Source organism: Rhinichthys klamathensis, unplaced genomic scaffold (genome assembly GCF_029890125.1).
Source record: "Rhinichthys klamathensis goyatoka isolate OS25496 unplaced genomic scaffold, OSU_Roscu_1.1 h1tg000133l_1, whole genome shotgun sequence".
In the NCBI taxonomy this organism is placed as follows: Eukaryota; Metazoa; Chordata; class Actinopteri; order Cypriniformes; family Leuciscidae; genus Rhinichthys; species Rhinichthys klamathensis.
Window position 1 is genome coordinate 4,609,955 of NW_026606668.1, and position 20,829 is coordinate 4,630,783.

Genomic DNA, 20,829 nt, shown 5'->3' on the forward strand with positions numbered 1-20,829 from the left:
CTGATGAGAGAGGTCCGCCATCTGATTAGCGAGAGAGTCGACAGCCTGGCGAGCGGTGGATATCTCCTGCTCGTGTCTGCCCAGCATGGCACCCTGAAGTTCGACTGCCGCTTGAAAGGGAATGCCGCTCGCTTGGTCCATCCTTGGTCAGTTTATTCTGTTACGGTATTTAGAGAACAGAGGACCAAAAGCGAGTTTTCACAATGATAACAGTCTTTAATGAAAAGAGGCACGAATCACTGAATTAAATAAGGAACATAAATCTTCTCAGGATTCTCAGGTACCAGTCCAAACAGAAATCTTCACTTGTAGAAAAGGAACACAAACAGCAGGACGTAGAAAGTATAGTCACTGGGAAACTTGAAACGCGGCCACGCGTTTGGCGAGGCTGAGACCCCAGTGCAGACTGCCGAGAGAGAGACGAGACCCGTTGAGTGTACCGTAGACTGGATACGACGTCTGGCCAGGAACACAGCGTCTGAATTGGCAGGGCAGAGTTATGTGAGCGTGCAAGATAACGGAAGAATCTACCAGCACAAGGCGAAGCATCCACACGAACCACACAGGACAGGACAGGACGGGACAAGACGCGACTCTTGATGAGAGAGGTAAGAGCAATGTTATCTGCATGTATAGTTTGCAATAAACTGACAAAAGACAGAGAAAGAGAGAGTTAGAAATAGTAGGAAGCATTAGAGGAAAGGAGAGACAGGTGTGGGGAGATTAAGATAAACGGGAACAGCTGAACCTGATGAGACAAAAGAGAAAGTGTAGAGAGTGAATGTAATGTGTGACCACAAGAGGGAGACAGAGAAGGGAGGAACCCGGATCATGACAACTTTCCATTGCCTCCCTTTCTTATGATTTGTTTGTGGTTGGGATATATGCTCCCCCTTGGACAGGGCCGAAACTAAGGTTGTAACTATGGGCAGAGTAAAGTTGGACTTAGCGGTTTTCGGTAACCTCCGCTTGGAGGTACTGACTGCTAGTATGCTCCCTTGGTAGACTCCTCCCTATGAGGCTCTCAGGCTTAGCATAACATAGCTGAGGCTTTGTTCTGTATTCCCCTTATAGCATTGTTTCCAGGGTTTCAGCCTAAGACCTGTCTAGTTCCAGGATTGGGCTGTTTAAACCTGGACTTCCCTCATCTGAAGTCAAAAGTTTTAGGGGTTATTCCCTAAACACTTGTGGATACTGGTTTGGGGAGCTGAGCCACTGTGCATCTCTTGCACATGTCACATAAGCAGTGCCCTTAGGTGCTGACATGCTCTTCATGCTCTTCTACCCCTAGTGGGGCAGACATTTCTTCAGCATGGCATAGGGTATTGCGTTCCCCATGCAACACCAAGACACAGCATCAAAGTTCCACTTCGAAAGAGAATGTCTGAGGTTATGAATGCAACCCAGTTCCCTGAGAAGGGGAACGAGATGCTCCATCTTGTTGCAATTCTGTAGGGCATGCCTGCACATCTCCTTCAGACAAAAGAGTTGATGACGTGTAACTCAGGCACCCTTTTATACTCTCAGGCGCTCTGCATGTGACATCATAGACTGCTGTCTGCCAGTGATTATTGGCGTTTGTTTACACATGCTCAGACACTGGTCGAGCTGACGTCGTTCCCAAAAGTGTCAACACCAAGATGCAGCATCTCGTTTCACTTGTCAGGGAATCGGTTTGCATTTGCAACCCAAGCCATTTCCTTGTGAACGGCAGATGTTGTATAGCACCATGCCAGTTTCTCCAGTATTTCTGCTGTTGTGCGATATGTTTATGAAGGATGTTCAGAGTCAAATATACTTTTTCATTCATACAAACAAGAGGCTTTGGTAAACTTGCCATTTAACTTATAATCCAGCTGGATATCCAGTTAACACAAAATATACTTAGTTATTATGTGTCTTATTCATCTTACCATCAGTTTTTTTGCGTTTTGATTGGAAATCTGCAAAATTCTGAATGGATTTAACCGTCAAACATCACATGCGCATATAAACAACAGCTTCTTTCACTATTTTACAGTTCCTCTGGTATGTTATTCAAGTTAGATTTGTTTGCCCATGTCAATCTCTTTTCTTTTACCCCTTTCAATGAATCAAGCTAGTGAAAGATTTTTAGTGAAGCACCAACAGTTTTTTTTATTACATTGTCTTTCAAGCCCAGTTATTTTTGTCACTAATAAAATCATCCAGCTGCAATCTGCTCTATAAATAAGTGTTGCGCACAAAATCTGGCACACAATATGTAGTTGCAGTTCTGCAACAAAATGAAAGCTCATTTTAATTATTGTTGCACTCAGTCCAAATATAATAAGCCCTGATCATTTCACAGGCATACTCTTATAAAACAGCCATGTAATCGGATGATCTAAACTAAAGGAAAGGAAAGTAAACGAGGTTATTGTAAATCTCTTTATTAAGACACAACGCCATGAACACAGTCCCAAGACCTTTACTGACTATCCTGTGATGTGAAAGGCCCATAAAAACAAAATGAGGCCCTGGTTAAAAAAAAAAAAAACAATAAAAAAAAACTATTATAATATAATTAAATACTTACTATTTAAATAGTGCTTGGAATATTTTTAGAATTTTTATTTGGTCAAACCACACATCTTCTCAAATGATCAACAATAGTAGTAGTAAACCCTTTATTGTCACTTAGAGGCTGTTTACACCTGGCCACTTCATGCGTTTTCTGTGATCGGATAGCTATCCGATCGTGAAAAGACCAGGTGTAGCCTAAATGCCCTCCGAAACGCATTCGAGACGGATTTGAGACGGACCTTCAGGAGGTGGTCTGGGCCGCATTCCAGACGAAACTGGACAAGTGTAAATGCATCTGGTTGTTGAAACCACATGTGTAAATTTTACTTCTCCCAAAAATGCTAAAAAATAAACGTGTGAGAGCGTTTTATATATGCTATATGTCATGTTATAGTCAGATATGACGACGCTATTGCAACACGCATTACCGCAGATGAGCAGCTGAGCATCTATTCATCAAGCCAACGCGCCGCAAACTATCGCAAATCAAAGTGAAAGAAAGTCGCAGACGCTTAACACACAATCATCTTCATTAAAAGTTAAGAAACGAAATGATCTTACCAGGGCTGTTGCCGCTCTCTCTTATTGCGGTCTTTGATTTTGAAATTAGCTGATGATCAATAAAATGCAGCTCATATCTGTTGCTTTTGGTGACGTGCACTCCATTAAATCTGCATATACAGTAGCGCGGGAATTGAAGATCGGATTTACATCCGTTTTGCAAAAACACATTTATGTGACCAGGTGTAAATGGAATCGTTTTGATAAATCAGATGGCTATCCGATCTGAGAAAACGCATGAAGTGGCCAGGTAAACAGCCCCTTAGTCACAAGTACCAGCGAAATTGGCCATCAACATGTCCAATAGAAACATTAGAGGGAACTAAAGGGCAACACTGAACAATTATAAATTTGAAGTAAACCTGCCCTCCTGCTGAATACCACAAATGACTGTGATGGAAGAACAGAAAAGAAAGAAATGAGGAGTGGAAGTTTTGTAATCAGTGCAGTCCATTAAATAAAGAGAGGGTGGTGGTAGGGAAAGTGAAGCTGACCACAAAGCTCTGTCTAAATAATACATAACACTGCATCTGTCCTCTCTCAGTGCACACAAACATGGCCAATGCACAAACTCACAGCGTGTTTTACATCACAGATGAGGGGGCAATAAGTGTGAAGTGAGAGGGTGTTTACACTGGGGTTTACACTGGACTGCTAAGCATAATACATTCATATATGTAGAGTACATCGGCACACATTGTAGAGTCGCCATCTGTTCTGGGTCCCACTTTAATTTCTATGTAGTATCATTTAATGAATGAATGAATGAATGAGGCATTTATATAGCGCTTTCATATGTACTACTGTACACCCAAAGCGCTTTACAATCATATCAGGGGTTCTCTCCTCAACCAGCACCAGTGTGCAGCATCCACTTGGATGATGCGACGGCAGCCACAGTACAATGGCGCCAGTGCGCTCACCACACACCAGCTATAGTTGGAGAGGAGAGAGCATGATAGAGCCAATTTAATGGATGGGGATTATTAGGAGGTCATGATTGGCAGGGGCCAATGTGTGGAATGTGGCCAGGACACCGGGGTTACACCGCTACTCTTTACGAGAAGTGCCATGGGATTTTTAATGACCACAGAGAGTATCATTTAAGTATTTAATAAATAATTTGATACAATGCACTTACTGTGTAAATACATGTTTTTACATTCTACTTGTATTTAAAAAATTGGAAACACTATTTTACAGTGTCCTTGTTACATGTTGTTACTGTAGTAATAGCTATAATTATGCATAAATACATGCAACTAACCCTAAATCCAACCCCGATCTTAACCCTATAGTAAGTACATGTAGTTAATTATTATTACTTAAATGTATACTTGCACTGTAACACGGACACCTTAAAATAAAGTGTAACCAAAAATTACCTGCATGTAATTACAGCTGTAATTAATATATGTAATTACATCAATAATTACATTGTTGACCCTTTCCTTACACCTTAACCAACCCTTAAACCTAACCATATGAAACAAATCCCTAAATATATAAAATGATTTCCATTACATGAGAGTAGATGTTAAAACTTCATGCTGATTTGTACTCGGCTTTCGCCAAGATAAGCACAAACTAAGACGTAGCTTTACAGTAACCAATGCTTCTCCATCCATTTATGCTTCCTTCCATATGGTGATGTGAATCTCCTTCTGTCCGGCGTTAACGGCTGCAGTGTACTTGGCGCGTCAGCACACACAACAGCTGCAACTACAGTGTGGTCTCCCCAGTGGACCAGCACGACAACCGTCTGGATTGAGCCGAGTAGGGGACATCTCTAGGGTCTTCAAGTGGGCACCTTCCGTCCTCAGTGTTTCGTCGACTAGCCCACGACACCTCAAGAGGGCTCGACAGTGACTCTGGCGTCCCAGAGTACCCCCACCCCTCCCCCACTCAACTCAGCCCAGCTTACTGACCTTTACATCCCTCCTGCTGCTGAGGTTGCTCCTTCCTCGTAGTTCACATGTGACCTAACCACAATCTCTCCGCAACCCAACCATACGCGCCAACCCATTTGACCACAAGACTAGTCGAGCCCCACTGTCTTCGTTAAAGTAGCATAATAAACAACTATATAGCATAATAATAAACCCGTATTCCACTTCAATAACAGCAAAAGTGTTTTGCAATACAACATGAACACAATTTTTACATTTTACCTAACATTTTTTGGATGCAAGTAGGTTAAAGATACCCTATAGTGTGACTGAACAAATAGGTCTATTTACCCAGACTTTTAAATAGAGTTTGCTGACATACACACATGTAGTAGTCTGAGAAAAATATGGACCTTTTCGTTCAGATGTGCTTTCTGTCTGTCTGTTCATCTATCTTAGTTAGAAGAAATAAAAAGGTTTAAACTGAATCTCTTTTATTGTTCGTTTCTTTTCAGAAGAATGAGATTGCCATCATCAGGAGTTGATCTATGGATAAGCAGCTTAATGATGGGTGCAATTCTCTTCTCACATCACTAACTTCTCTGTCTGTGTTCTTCTCTTTTCTTTTTTCTTTTGCTGGTGGTATTCAACTTAAAGTGTTCCCTTTCGAAAGGGAACTCGCACTGCTCCAGAACACTATGGGAACGCCTCCGCGTGAACCGGTGTCTGAAATGCTTATCTAAACACGGCAATCCTATTGGCCAGCGACAGCCTATGACATCATCACTAGTGCGACCCGGAAGTATATAAGGGGAGCCTGGAGAACATGTCAACATCTTTTTAGTCTTCAGGGACTGTTTTGTTTGTATGCTTCAACCTGAAAACTCCAAAAAGGTAATCATGGCTTGTGAAAACGCTTCAAGAAGTGTGTGCATCCGTGTCTAAGATGACTCACAACTTGTGTGTTTATTGTTTGGGTTCAGAGCATGCACTATCAGTTCCTGAGGGATCTGCTTATGCCTCTGTGAGTTTTTTCCCTTGAGAAAACTCCACTCTTGTCTGCTCTCTTCTCGAGGGAAGAGGGACAGACATCTGAATCCAGGCGATTCAGGTCCCACTCGCGCTGAGGCAGAGCAGAGACTGGAATCGTGGGTTTTTTCAGAGGGAGCTCGATAAGGAGGTTGAGAGAGTTGTTAATCTCTCACACCCTTCAGAGACTCGCGAGAGTGAGCGGCAGGATTGAGGATGTGTTGTCACTAACATCCTCTGATCCAGCAGCGAGTGCTCTGATGTGTATAAAAACAACCAGCCCAAGAGAGCAGGAGATGGCAGATGAGGGTGAAGAGGATATACAACCCAAACCCTCACAGCCACCCTGCACCGCGTGTGTTAAGCTGTTGAGTGTTATGGAACGCGCTTCAACGAGACTTCTGCTGTTGTTGGAGCGTGTGAGGGAAGAGACCCCTCGTGACAGACTTGACGAATGGTTTCTTTCCAGCCATAAAGCTCAAGCTCTCGTGAGCCTTCCATTCCTGCTGGATCTACACAATGAGATCGGAAAGGCATGAAAAAAAAAAGGTATTCAGCACGTATTCATCACCATCAGCGAACTACCCTGAGGGGATGTCGATGCCCCAATTGACGAGATGCTCACGAACTATCTCATGGCTGGAGTGGCATCGACACTAAGTGCTCTGGCCCTGCCTCTTAAGCCACTAAAATATGACAGCACACTTAAATGGCAGGGCATACGCAGCAACGGGTCTGGCTGGTGATGCCTTGCACACAATGACGGTGTTGCAAGCATACCAGGCTGATCTGCTGACAGATTTTAAGCATTTAAATCTCTCACCCCAAGCGCTTCTTGCATCAGCCTGAGGCTGGACCTATTTTGAGTTATTTAGAGACTCTGTTTAAAAAGCACTGCCGGGGCTGACGTCCGTGAAAGTCGAAGCTGCTTAGGCCTTACAGTAGGCCTCCTCGATAATCCAGTAGCGTAAGATTGTACTCCCCTTGCTTTAAAGGGTCGATAGTGCTTTTGCTGAGTACACTGCCTGTTGGCAATGTGAAATAAGTATAACCAGGCCCACAGAGATGTCTGTGAGAGCACATGACTTCTGTGACTAGCTCTGCTAACAGTTCCGCTATCAAGTAGTTAGGCCTAGACAGGCCCCCTTGAAGGCGGATCCCCAACGAGTTGGATGCTTAGCATTGCAAAGGCAAAATCTAGCCCAGAGCCTGGTCAATACTTATCAGGTTTTGAGTATAGTGTTTCAGAATCTATCTGAGGATCGTTCTGTATGAATACTTAGCTCCCTAAGTCTGGTTGGAAGGTCGAAGGACTCTCACGAGGCCTCCCTGTTAGATCAGCCCTAGAGCTGGAAGCGCTCCCCTATTAGGGTCCCTTTCAGAGTGCCCAGCCTCCCAACGCATTCTCATCCCAAAGCGTAATATATTGACTCTTTTGCCAAAGCGTCTATATCCAACGCATATGGCACCCTTTAGCGTCAATATAACACGCTTCGGTTTTGGGTAGGTTTAGGTCTGGGGTAGTGTTAGGGTTAGACCACTAGGAGGCGCCATATATCTGCGTCTCATATGACGCTAAAGGGTGCCATGTGCGTGGGATGTAGACGCTTTGGCAAAAGAGTCAGTATATTACGCCTTGGGATGAGAACGGGCTCAGCCTCCACATGGCTTTAAAGCACTGTGTAGATCCAGGATTGGGTAGAGTTACTCCCCTCGTTCGCAAGGGTTAGAAAGCGCTATGCTGAGTTCTACTCTCCAGGATGCCCGTCTATGATCCGGTCTGTGAGCGATCACTGCCACTATCTGCAGTCCTCCCTATCGGATGCCTCCAAGTGAGGCAAAATATGTTAGAGACTCTGTTTTAGGAAACAGACAGGTTGTTGGCAAGACTAGGTCATTAAATTAGACTAGGTCAGCCTCCCTGGTGGTATGTGGGGTTGACTTCATGTCCCCCTCAGAAAGTGACTGGACGGGACTCCTTTGGACCCCCTGGCCATATTCCCTTAAAGGAACCCCTTCCACGGATGTTGTTGGTTCCAAAGCCTTGAGCAGCCGTGGTTGGCCTTCATTGTATCGGAGGCCTCTTTGAGACTTATAGCTTGGGCAGTGGCCGTAGGGAATACTGTCACTGACAGCCTGTATGTGACCCGAAGGGGGAGTTTTTTGACGTTTTTCGTCACAGCCATAATTTGGCATGCACTCCCCTCAGCATGGCAGCGTGGGTAGATCGTTCCCCATAGCGTTCTGACACAGTGCGAGTTCCCTTTCGAAAGGGAACGTCTCAGGTTACGACTGTAAGCTATGTTCCCTGAGAACAGGGAACGAGACACTGCGTCTTTTTGGCATGCCTCGTGGATGCCTGCTGAACAGTCCCTTTCAGATGATAAGTTGTTGACATGTTCTCCAGGCTCCCCTTATATACTTCCGGGTCACACTAGAGATGATGTCATAGGCTGTCGCCGGCCAATAGGATTGCCGTAATTAGATAAGCGTTTCAGACACCGGTTCACGTGGAAGCATTCCCCATAGCGTTCTGTCACAGTGTCTCGTTCCCTGTTCTCAGAGTCAGGGAACATAGGTTACAGTCGTAACCTGAGACGTTTGTTTGCTGTAAACTTTGTTCTAATCACATCTACAAGATCTGAACATCTGCTGTCCAAGAAGAGAAGTATGTGGGATTGGATTAAAGATGAGATATGAAATAAGCAAAAAAGCTAAATGCTGAGGCAAAGTTGGTATACATTAGCCGCTTTTCCAATGTTCTCTTTGTTTAACTGTTCCATTCCGTGCCTATTTGGGCCAGCCGGTACAGATGTGGTTTCATTTTCCACTCTGGGGCTGATAACGGCCACTCTTCAGAATGTAATACAAATGCATCAATCATTGCCTTGTTAACGCAATAATATACAGATGATATGAGATGTACTGTAAATGGTGTCTGCGTTAAGGAGGTTGATCAGATATTTACGGTCAGACAACCGTGCAGAGAATTCAAAAATACAACTGGAACCATTCCTAACCATTCTTTGAACCGTTCGGCCCGACGGTGTAAGTGATATTGTTTACAAGCTGTTTTATTGACGTCTTTCCGCGGTTGAAACACAGATTGAGTGAGATACACGAGTCATGATACAGATTTCGGTAAGTTGTACTGTATCTTTCAACATACCTTCTGATATTCATGCATGTTTTTCTAGATGTAATTTGTATTGAAGTGGAAGAAAACAGCTGCTTGAACTGAGGCACTACAGCGATCTGTCACATTTAAGAGCGTCAAAACGCCATTTTTTGTTGGTATTTCGTAAAAAAAAAGTATATAATTTGAAAGTTGCGACTTTGTTTCTTATCAGAAGTAACAAAGCTCTTTGTGATTATTGGATGGGAGGCTCTACAAATAATGTTTAATATAGGGAAAAAAACGTAGATCAGACAACCTTGGCTTGAACTACGGGTGATTCAAAGGGTCAAATAAAGCCTCCATTAACGTCGTTATTTTATAACTGTTATAGCGGTCGCGTTAACTTGCCCTAAATTCAACACAAGAGAGATTTTCTTCACACACAGTATGAGTTGCAATCTGACATGTTTTTCCGCACCCTTTTGATTGACAGGATATAATCGGCACTGATCATTGGCTGTTTTTAAAGCGAAAATAATAGCTTTAACCGGCCGATACCGATTAGTGGCCGATACATCGGTGCATATCTAATATATACACTCACCTAAAGGATTATAAGGAACACCATACTAATACTGTATTTGATCCCCTTTCGCCTTCAGAACTGCCTTAATTCTACGTGGTATTGATTCAACAAGGTGCTGAAAGCATTCTTTAGAAATGTTGGCCCATATTGATCGGATAGCATCTTGCAGTTGATGGAGATTTGTGGGATGCACATCCAGGGCACGAAGCTCCCGTTCCACCACATCCCAAAGATGCTCTATTGGGTTTAGATCTGGTGACTGTGGGGGCCATTTTAGTACAGTGAACTCATTGTCATGTTCAAGAAACCAATTTGAAATGATTCGAGCTTTGTGACATGGAGCATTTTCCTGCTGGAAGTAGCCATCAGAGGATGGGTACATGGTGGCCATAAAGGGATGGACATGGTCAGAGACAATGCTCAGGTAGGCCGTGGCATTTAAACGATGCCCAATTGGCACTAAGGGGCCTAAAGTGTGCCAAGAAAACATCCCCCACACCATTACACCACCACCACCAGCCTGCACAGTGGTAACAAGACATGATGGATCCATGTTCTCATTCTGTTTACGCCAAATTCTGACTCTACCATCTGAATGTCTCAATAGAAATCGAGACTCATCAGACCAGGCAACATTTTTCCAGTCTTCAACTGTCCAATTTTGGTGAGCTCTTGCAAATTGTAGCCTCTTTTTCCTATTTGTAGTGGAGATGAGTGGTACCCGGTGGGGTCTTCTGCTGTTGTAGCCCATCCGCCTCAAGGTTCTGCGTGTTGTGGCTTCACAAATGCTTTGCTGCATACCTCGGTTGTAACGAGTGGTTATTTCAGTCAAAGTTGCTCTTCTATCAGCTTGAATCAGTCGGCCCATTGTCCTCTGACCTCTAGCATCAACAAGGCATTTTCGCCCACAGGACTGCCGCATACTGGATGTTTTTCCCTTTTCACACCATTCTTTGTAAACCCTAGAAATGGTTGTGCGTGAAAATCCCAGTACTTGAGCAGATTGTGAAATACTCAGACCGGCCCGTCTGGCACCAACAACCATGCCACGCTCAAAATTGCTTAAATCACCTTTCTTTCCCATTCTGACATTCAGTTTGGAGTTCAGGAGATTGTCTTGACCAGGACCACACCCCTAAATGCATTGAAGCAACTGCCATGTGATTGGTTGATTAGATAATTGCATTAATGAGAAATTGAACAGGTGTTCCTAATAATCCTTTAGGTGAGTATATATATATATATATATATATATATATACACATATATACACAGTACCGGTCAAAAGTTTGGAAACATTACTATTTTTAATGTTTTTGAGAGAAGTCTCTTATGCTCATCAAACCTGCATTAATTTGATCAAAAATACAGAAAAAACTGTAATATTGTGAAATATTACAATTTAAAATAATTAATAATTAAATTATTGTTTTAAAATAATGTATTTTAAATATTTAAAGTATTTTAAAATAATTAAATTCATTATTTTAATATTATGATCAAGCCTTTCTCGATGTAAATATTTGAATGGTTCTGCTGTTGTTGGCAGGTGGATTTGTAGTAGCACTTCATCTTTTATAACATGTGATTTTGGCCAAATGAAAAACCTCTGTTTCCTCTAAATTTGTTTTGGCTTTCTCCTGTTGGAGTGAGATCAGAGCTCATGTATTTTTAAATACACTTTCTCTGTCCCCGTCGGCCACAATTCAACAGAGCAGAAGTACAAATTTACTCTTAGTCACTTCATGTGTATTGATTGATAAATGTAATTGTGTTTGCACATTCCATTTACTTATTGCATATGCTTACACCACTATTTTTCAACATTTTTGATCACATACAATATACATGTCATGTACCCATGCTAATGTATGTTTCTTGGCAACCGAAAATAGTTTTCTTCTTGCCTATAAGATTTTATTCTAACCACTTAAGTGATTAGTCTCTATGATCATTTGTATGTTGCTGTTGTCTTATAAAAACACTTTGTGTGTGTAGATTGTAAAATCACTGAACAGCCTCTTGTGGCTTATAACCTTGTTAGGCTAAGGCAGATTATTAAGCATGTTTAAGAAGAAACAGAGTATTTTAGGCTAAAAGAAAACAGAAAAATGTAAATGTGAATGTGTTCCGTTACCTGTTATAGAGCAAAATATCTGGTGTCCAGATCTGATTGGATGGGAAACGCAGGGTCTGAACACCAGGGTAGTTATCAGGGTTCCAGCTCAAATAGACATCCGTCCATCCCTGAACACACAAAACATACATCAGATTCAGCAACATTAAAATGTTTGATTGCTAAAGAGACAAACATATACAAATACACACACACAGCCAGTAAACACAATAACACAATCACACAGCTGGGGTCTGCCAAGGGTACACACATGTACATTTACCACTGGGAAATGAAGAGAGAACATGCAACACAGAGCAAAGGCACATAAATATGCAATACTTTAAGTTGAATATGACAATGTACTTAAGCAGTCTCTAATAGCCACTTAAATGTCAATAATTAAAGTTAAATAAGGTAATTGTGAGTCAACCTATTTAGTATGAATAATGTATGTTGACATCTTCTTGCATAAGCTGTATCTGATTTCTCTTCCGAGGTGTAGATGGTCCTCGGCTATTATTTCTCTAGCCTATGAAGTTGCGTCTCTGCTGTATTATAGGGTAGGTTAATATGTGGTGCCATAGCAGATTTTAGAGTAATATAAGCTTTTTTAAAGCTTTTTTTTTAAGCAGCACACTACCAGTCTTTCTTAAAAGCAACAGGAAGCACACTATGTTATTAAAGTCACCATGAAATCAAATGGAATATTGCAGCGTAATATATATATATATACAGTGTATATATATGAAGAGTTCAGATGCAAAATGACATCTGAATTTTTTTTCTAGAATTATAATTTTTATCAAGCTCGTATATTTAAGGTCAGTAATTTCACTTAAATGGCAATGAAAATTACCTATTAATTGTCATTTAAGTGAAATTACTAATCTTTCAGAAAATTTCAGATGGAACTCTTCATATATATATTTATGGAATATTCCCCTCCCACTTGCAGTGACATCTCTTCTCTAATGCGTTTAGTGGCATGAGGGTGGAACGACCTGTCATTCACATGAAAGCACCACAATGATCCAATCAAAATTAAGTCTCTACCTACATTTTTTTTGTTCAAAAAGCCATTTCACTGGGATATACATTACAATAAGAAAGACTATCGTCAACTGACAAAAGGCAAACAAGACATTGCATCAATAACTAACAGTATAGGCTGAAATCAGACTTGCTGCATTGATAACTAGAACAAATGTTTCCATTGTTTAATGATCCTCAGAGAAAATGTAAAAATAGTTCATTTTTGTTTTGTGTTTTTTGTCATAAGTGTTTTGTGTCGAGTTTAAACTTAGCCACAACTGTTTTACTCATCCACAAAGCTGTGTGGAATTATGAATATTTAATTATACTTAAACACAAACACAGCTTTAAAATCTATAATTAGCTGCGCTTCCACTGTCGAGCGTGCAAGTGCATGCCAGGGCCAGTCGCGCTTCCTCTGTCACTTTCAAGGCTTGCTCTGGCTCGAAAGGTTGGGGTGGGCTGAAAGGTGAAATGCTACAACAGAAACTAACCCTACCCGACACCCTAACAGGCAGCTTTCGCAACCAACTGTAAAGACCTTTCAGCACATCTCTTCCTTTCATCGCGCCCATTCAGCAACCTGCAGATACCCACACTTATCTTGGTCCAAAGTGGGCCAACTGTGGCTTGAGAAGTGGTCATGAACAAAGGTGGAGTTTTTCCTGAGTCAGGACAGGGTCAGGGCTGCTTCTCATTTCCCATGTTATCATATCAGGCTACCAGCAAACATAAACATTTAAAACAATTGTCAGCTCAAAACTCACTTTCAGACACCAGCGAGTGTGTCAATTGAGATCCGATAGGAATTCTGATCGCTGTATGAGGCAGAAATATATTTATATGTGATGCTAAAGGCTACTTGCTAACCATTGCGATAATAAATACACATATGATTATGGAAAACATCAGAGATTGCTTGAAGAACTTAGACAAATCATGTATGATTTATAATTGTGTTTTATTTGGTTTCATGTTTCATCTGTCTTTTCCCTGTGCCTTTGTTGATACCGGACTTATGGATCCCCATATGTCATAATTACATACACTCCGGTTAACTCATTAAACTCTTTCCCCACCACTGACCGTGGGCATGGGAAAATAAGCAATTTCCGTCTTTTCGTGATTTCACTGTTATACGGTAGGGGGCGCTATGACACATCTTCTGAAAGAGTACTGAATCTCCTGATCAAAACACTGACAAAGAAGAAGCAGAAACAATTGATAGCATATATAAGCAGATGCATATGTGATATAACGCGATCCTCAACATTAAACGGCATACAAATCAAAACTGCCTAATTTTACTGAATGAAATGTCGACCCAAGACAAGCTATAAGACTGTGCAAGCATTAGCAGTGTTGATGGACTCGATCTACTTCATCTATGTTTTGATCATTGTTCTGAATACAATCTAGACATAGGGCCCTATCTTGCACCCGGCGCAAATGACTTTGTACACTGACGCATGTATCATTCCTATTTTGCACCCGCGCAAAGCGGGCTTTTCCCTCCACAGATGCACGTCGGTAAACTAGGAAATAAACTAGCGCTCCCTGGGCGGGTCGGCGCAAAAAGGAGGCGTGTTTCGGCGCAAACATTCCCTAGTGCTATTTTGCAGTTCCAGAAAACAATTCCGCCACTGACCAGAAAAAACCTAGTCTAAAGTCAGTGGCGCGTTGTGCGTTGTTCATAATGCTATTTTAAGCGCGTATGCTTGGCCATAATTTAGCGGGTGCACAACGCGCATACACTTTGATTCTCTCATCAACACAGATGCAGCAGTTTTTATTTTTGCAAATCATACATTAGAACAAGGAAAAATATTAACACATGAGGGAAACCATTGTGGTGTCCATGAAGATGTAAAAAAATGTAGGCCTAAATCTTTCAGGCTAATTGTAGTAATGACGGATCAGACCTACTTTGCCCAATAGTGGCAAGACACATATGTATATAAGGACATCTGACAAATTAGTTTGTCCGTCAAGAACCAGAAAAAAAAAAAATCTCTCATCCCCATACAACGTCACTTCTCTGTCTTTCATGGTCCTGACAAGAACGCCGGTCTCCTCGGCTGTGAACCGCTCCTGGCGCGCGCCTGGTAAATCCGCCATAATAATAACAATCCGCCATGCAACATGCGCACCTGCTCTTAAAAGGTATGTTGGATGACGCTCTGATTGGTTTATTTCACGTTACGCCCAAACCACACCTATGAATAATGAAGCTATTTCAGACCAACCCCTTTTAAACTTGCGTCGGGCGCAAGAGTCATTTATCCCGCCGGTAAAATAGCAACAGCGCCCAAGACCCACCCACAAAGATACTTGCGCTTCGCGCTTGATACTCCCGTTTCAGATCGTTAAAATAGGGCCAATAGTCTTTAACAAAAACACGATTTTCTCAGCTTTTTGCTCAAAATGTTGCTTTTTTTATGAAACTTACCCACATTCAAGTGTTAATAAAAAAAGAATGCATGAAGCTAGAATAAAAGTTTTTTTTTTGTTAGTTTGTTTAAAAGCAGAGGGTCTGTTCTTCCTTTTGATATATAGCATGTTCAGATATTCATACAGCAAAATATTCTGGGGGCCATGCAACTTTTGTAAAAATGATCAAAAGTGTTGGCGCTGGCTGGCAACTTCTTTCAAAAATGCTGGTGGGGAAAGAGTTAATCACACAACTCCTGTTTTCTGTCCATGAGCTCCCTCTGTTGCTCTGGCTGAAAGGATAACAGTATAGTGAAATGGGAGAGTTCGCTCAAACATCCAATGCTCATTTTCTTTTTTTTAAAATGTGACGTAAACATGCTGTTATAATCACAGTTTTTCTAAATGTGTAAGCCTTTGGACTTAAAGCCACCGTATTATTTCTGTTATGTTGTACATTTTCTGTTGTGGATTCATTTTGTTGTGTTGTGAACTTATGTTTGCTTTTTAAATTTCGTTGTGTTGTGCACAACTGGGCCACCATATAAAAGCCTTAATGGAGTTGTTTTGTGCATTCCTGTGATCACAAATAAATTGAAGCTGGTGTGACTGAATAAGTATGTGTTCTCTTTTTATGTTCTCTTGTTATACACGGATGCATGTCGTGTCTGTCTGTCAATGGGAGGAAGCCACGACCATTTTGGAGTTTCTGAAGCCATTCCCTCCTCCTTGCGGAGCTTATTGGCCCTGCCCAGCGAGTAGTTAGCTTTTCCACTGTCGGGTCAGTGAAAAAATAATTTAGGCTACTCCCCCTCATGTTGTTCCAAACCCACAAGACTCACTTATGTTCATCTTTGAAACACGAATATTTTATTTGTAAGATATTTTTAATATTCTCTCATCATTTTGTCCATTGAAAGTACATAATCAATGAGGTTTGTTCTGTAGTACAAAGTACATAACAAATGAGGTTTTTTCTGTAGTACAAAGTACATAATCAATGAGGTTTGTTCTGACATGTCAAGCATGCATGTTTGAGACAGAATTTTGAAATAATATATCTTAAATATCCTCATTTGGGTTCTAATGATGAATGAAAGATAAATGGGTATGAAGCAACATGAGGGTTACTCCCTCTCTAAAATATTTTATTTCGGTAGAAGACCCTAAGCACTTTCCAAAAAATTTAAGAAAAAAAAATATACATTTTTTATACATTTAATTTGTCCCTCTTTATATCTTGCATTGCCAGTTTTCAGGTTCACATATTGTCATCATTATAAAGCAACCTTTCAACTATTTCTGATAATTTGTTTGTGTGTTTTCACTGATGCACAATTAATTAAGTTCAAACAACATGGAGAAATGATGTTTGTTTCATCCTCACATATCAGATCAGATCAGATCAGTCAGGAGGAAAGAGGAGTTTCTGTCCCACACATCTCTCTGTGGCTCAGATGTCCCAGTGTGCTTTAGTGAGCGTATTCCCTGGGGCGATGTCTCTCTCTGCGGACACAATGGCTTGCTCGGCACTGACATGATAGGATCAGGGAATGTGCGCTGCACATATTTTATATACTAGAACACATACTTCGAACATACTATTTCTCCATGTCCAAGAAAAGACCAGATCCACTTTGTTCCCAATGTCACGTGCAGTTTCATGTTTTTAAACAACACTAAAAAGTTTTGAACCAAAAAATATGAGGTGAGAGTACATTTAAACCAATTTTATATTATATATTTTTATGACTTGTGCTGATATTTTTATTCTAATCATTTTATTTTAAAATGTTTAAATAACTTACAATATTTGTATAGTTTAATATAATATTATGTGTGTCTATATTGTACATATGCACGGTGAGGAGGAAAGTATGAGTGGCCAAAGACTCTCCAAGGATTACAGATGGAGAACTGCAGAGTTTAGTTGAGTCTTGGGGCCAGAAAGCCTAATAAAATTATAATCCAACATAACCACATGTGGTTTGGGAGGGTTTCAAGAAAAATCCTCCTCGCTCATCCAAAAACAAACTCCAGCATTTTCATTTGTCAGACACGACTGGAACTTCAAAAGAGATCAGATTTTATGGTCATATGAAACTAAAAAAAATCTTGGCAAAAGGAGGTTGCAAAAAGTATTTAATAAAACGGTGCCAATAATTTGGCCATTTCATTTTTTTAATGAAAGATCAAAAGGATAAACAATGCAGATTTATTTTTCCTGGGGGTGCAAATAATTCTGACCACAACTGTATATTAAAGCAACTGAGGTTCGTAAGACATATCTTTATGCTAAAATTTGAGAGATCATAGGGGTACAAAACTCCCTGGAGGACCACAGTCCTGCAGAGTTTAGCTTCAAATCTAATTAAACACACCTGATCAAACTAACCAAGTCCTTTGAAAACTACAGGTATGTGTGTTGGAGCAGGGTTGGAACTAAACTTTTCAAGAATGTGTGCACTCCAGTTGCTGAGTTTGGCACACTTGATCTAGGACCAAAACGCATAATTCTAGTTACAACCGTCCCTGATCTCTCCAATCTCTCTCTCAGCCTTTATCTCAATCATAATCTTATGTGTCTCTAATGCTACATTTAATATGTGGTGTCTATCTGCCATAATCTACAACGTCAAAGAATCTTTTAAAGCTTTAGTTCACCCAATGAAAATTCTGTCATTATTTACTCACCCTCATGTTGCTCCAAACCCATAAGACTTTCGTTCATCTTCGGAACAATTTTTTTTTTAAAGCTGAACGAAGGTCTTACGGGTTTAGAACAACATGAGGGTGAATAATTGATGACAATTTTTTTTTTTTATTTATTTTTTTTTGGGTGAACTAACCCTTCAAGTCAATATATGGGTGATCATCTGTGCAAGGTCTGTCTCTAAATCCATTTAGCACTTTGGAAAGCAACTGGTCTGGATGTTGGGTTCATAATCAGAGCAGCTCCTTAGTGGAAAATTTCTTATCCAGCTTAATTTCATGGTTAAGTGCTCAGTTGGCTAAAATCATGCATTATGGCTGATGAGGTCAATAAAGGTGAATTAGAGCCAAGGAGTGTTTCAGACAGATAGAAACACCTTTCAACAACTAAAACTCACTGTTGGCATCAGCCAATTGGAGTCATTTGTGAGCATATACACATTTATGAACATGTCTTTCATGAAATTTCACACTTGCCTGCTTTTAAGCTGATTATGTGTTTACCAAATATATGCATACGTTTTGCACGTTTAGTGGGCCTGGATATTTTTGCATTTAATTAGGTTTTTAATGTTTCTCATCATGGAAGCTTTCACTCAAGTAAATAATATCCAGATGAGGTTTGCAGAACTCTACTTTATTCAAATTCTGACATCATTGCTCATCTTGAAGCACTCTTGGGTGCTGAAAATAGTTTAACAACCTTATGGCAATGTTCATATGCTCTTTTTATGATGTTCATTTAAATCCTGCAGTGAAATGAATAAACATAAGTGATGTATGCAGATGTCTCTATAATTTAATATAATATAATATATATATATTTTTAATTTCTTTTTAGTTTTACTTAGTAGCAACTGCTTATTATACTGCTTTGCTTATTGTAGAACTGTATTTTAAAGTGAAACAAAATATATGCTACAAAAAAGGGGAAGTCTGAAGGAGTGCACCAGAGGATGGCAGCCTTGAACAGATCGTTCCAAATGCAAACAGCTTGATGTAAGTTATCAAGTCAGAAAGGCCATTATAAGTCAAGCTCCCAGACATAGACCTGCTCCGCTCCAAGCTGTTATTTTAGTTGTAAATCTGCCTGATGTGACCAAGGGATGTGACATTAAACCTAGAAGCCATTGAAATGTCATTATCTTGTTGCTCTGATGTCTGAAACTTTTGTTAGCGTGACCTGCCATGCAACTGGAACAACCTATTTAAATTTCAAATAATTCTGCTGTTGTTTTTGCTTTCCAGGGTGATGTCTGAACAATGAGCACTTGAGGAAGACGTGCCGCTGAGCGGCATAACTGAGCAGGACAGAAAAACATTTGAACTGTGACGAAATTAGCATCACCATTCGAGACGCAAGTCTCACCTAAGCATCATTCTAATCTACATCTCTTTCCCTTGACCCCCCATTCCCCCATTCCTTCTCTCTCTCATGCTGAGATCACCTGAAATTCACCCAAAAATCTATATGGTTTAATGTGAACAATTATAATACAACACTATACATGTTTGGTATCATTTGGAATGTCTCAGTGCGACTGGTACAAAAGACTCATTCTCCACAGAAGTAAACCAAAAGGTAATAAAGTTTTTAAGAGTTTAAAGATAACAGAGGAGGCTGTGTCTTCCAGGCAAATGGCACCCTGCTCTCAAAAGGTGTAAACTCTGAATGCAAATTCCCATTGTTAGCAAATGTTTCCATGTGAAAGAAGTTTCTGTCTCGGTCTGGGTATTTAAAGAAAGAGCACAAGAGGCTCAGGGCGATTTGTAATGAGATCAGCCCATAATGCTGAGTGTCTCTCAGACACTCAGCATCATGTATTTCTTGAGTCAGGTACATCTTTTACTCTTTATCTCTGAGCATTTGATGTTATTGTATTGATTATCTTTGAATTGATTATGAAATTGGCATGATACATTGACCTGACATAATAAATTGTTACATTTGATTTTATTCTGAATTACTCTGAAATAATTTTCTCAAGTAGATTAAGTGAAGTCTTATGTTTCCGCAAATCTGCGTTCAGGGTTAAGTATATATACTAGATTCCATTTTAAATGGAGCGTGAGGCACATCTGGTGGGATTCAAGATTCCTGACTAACTGCTTGACTTTAAGCTGTTATGCAGTCGCAAATAGGGGGCTAGATAAGAATACTATTGGGGTAATAGCAGCGTTTGGAGCAGCATTATCTTAATGTATTAGCCATAACCTCTGGTTATTGTTTGGGCTTTAACTAAGTTGTTATGTGGGTGACTGTAGGGGGCTACATGGGTACTTTTTAACAATAGCAAGCGTGTTGCGGCATTGTTAAACTGCTTAAGCCATAACCTCCGGTTATCGATCAGACTGGCGAGTTTGTGATCGTGAGATCCGCGTAATATTAACGACTGGCGCGGGACTCTCTGAGCGACATAGATTCCTAATGAACAGGTAAAATATAAAGTAAAGAGTTAAATGGAATAATCAAATGTATTGTTAAACTATTATATAAATAACCAAAAACCAATTGGCAATCTAACCTAAATTCAAGGTCCTGATAAAATGGAGTCAGATAACAGATGAATTGGAATTAAATTACTTTGCCACGCGGAAAAGACAGTAACACGCAGTAAACCTTCACCCGCTTATCGGAAACTGTTGTTGGACCGATTGGGCAGGCCTTACAGTATAGTGAACGAGGGAGAGAAATCATATCGTTCATTTACGATGGCTATAGGAATGAGAGGATTGCCTTTCATAGTGTTAATTTACTCTAGAAGGCACAATTGTCCAGAAAAAATACAGTAAAATAAATTTTTGAGAT

General features: G+C 40.5%; 1 protein-coding gene across 1 annotated transcript in view; it reads right to left on the reverse strand.

Annotated features, from left to right (window-relative positions):
• chrna8 (cholinergic receptor, nicotinic, alpha 8) overlaps positions 1 to 20,829 on the reverse strand; it is a 108,414-nt gene that overhangs the window by 26,138 nt on the left and 61,447 nt on the right. Inside the window, exon 4 of the mRNA XM_056256936.1 lies at positions 11,865 to 11,974. Within this exon, the coding sequence (XP_056112911.1) occupies positions 11,865 to 11,974 (110 nt within the window). The remainder of the gene's footprint in view (positions 1 to 11,864; positions 11,975 to 20,829) is intronic.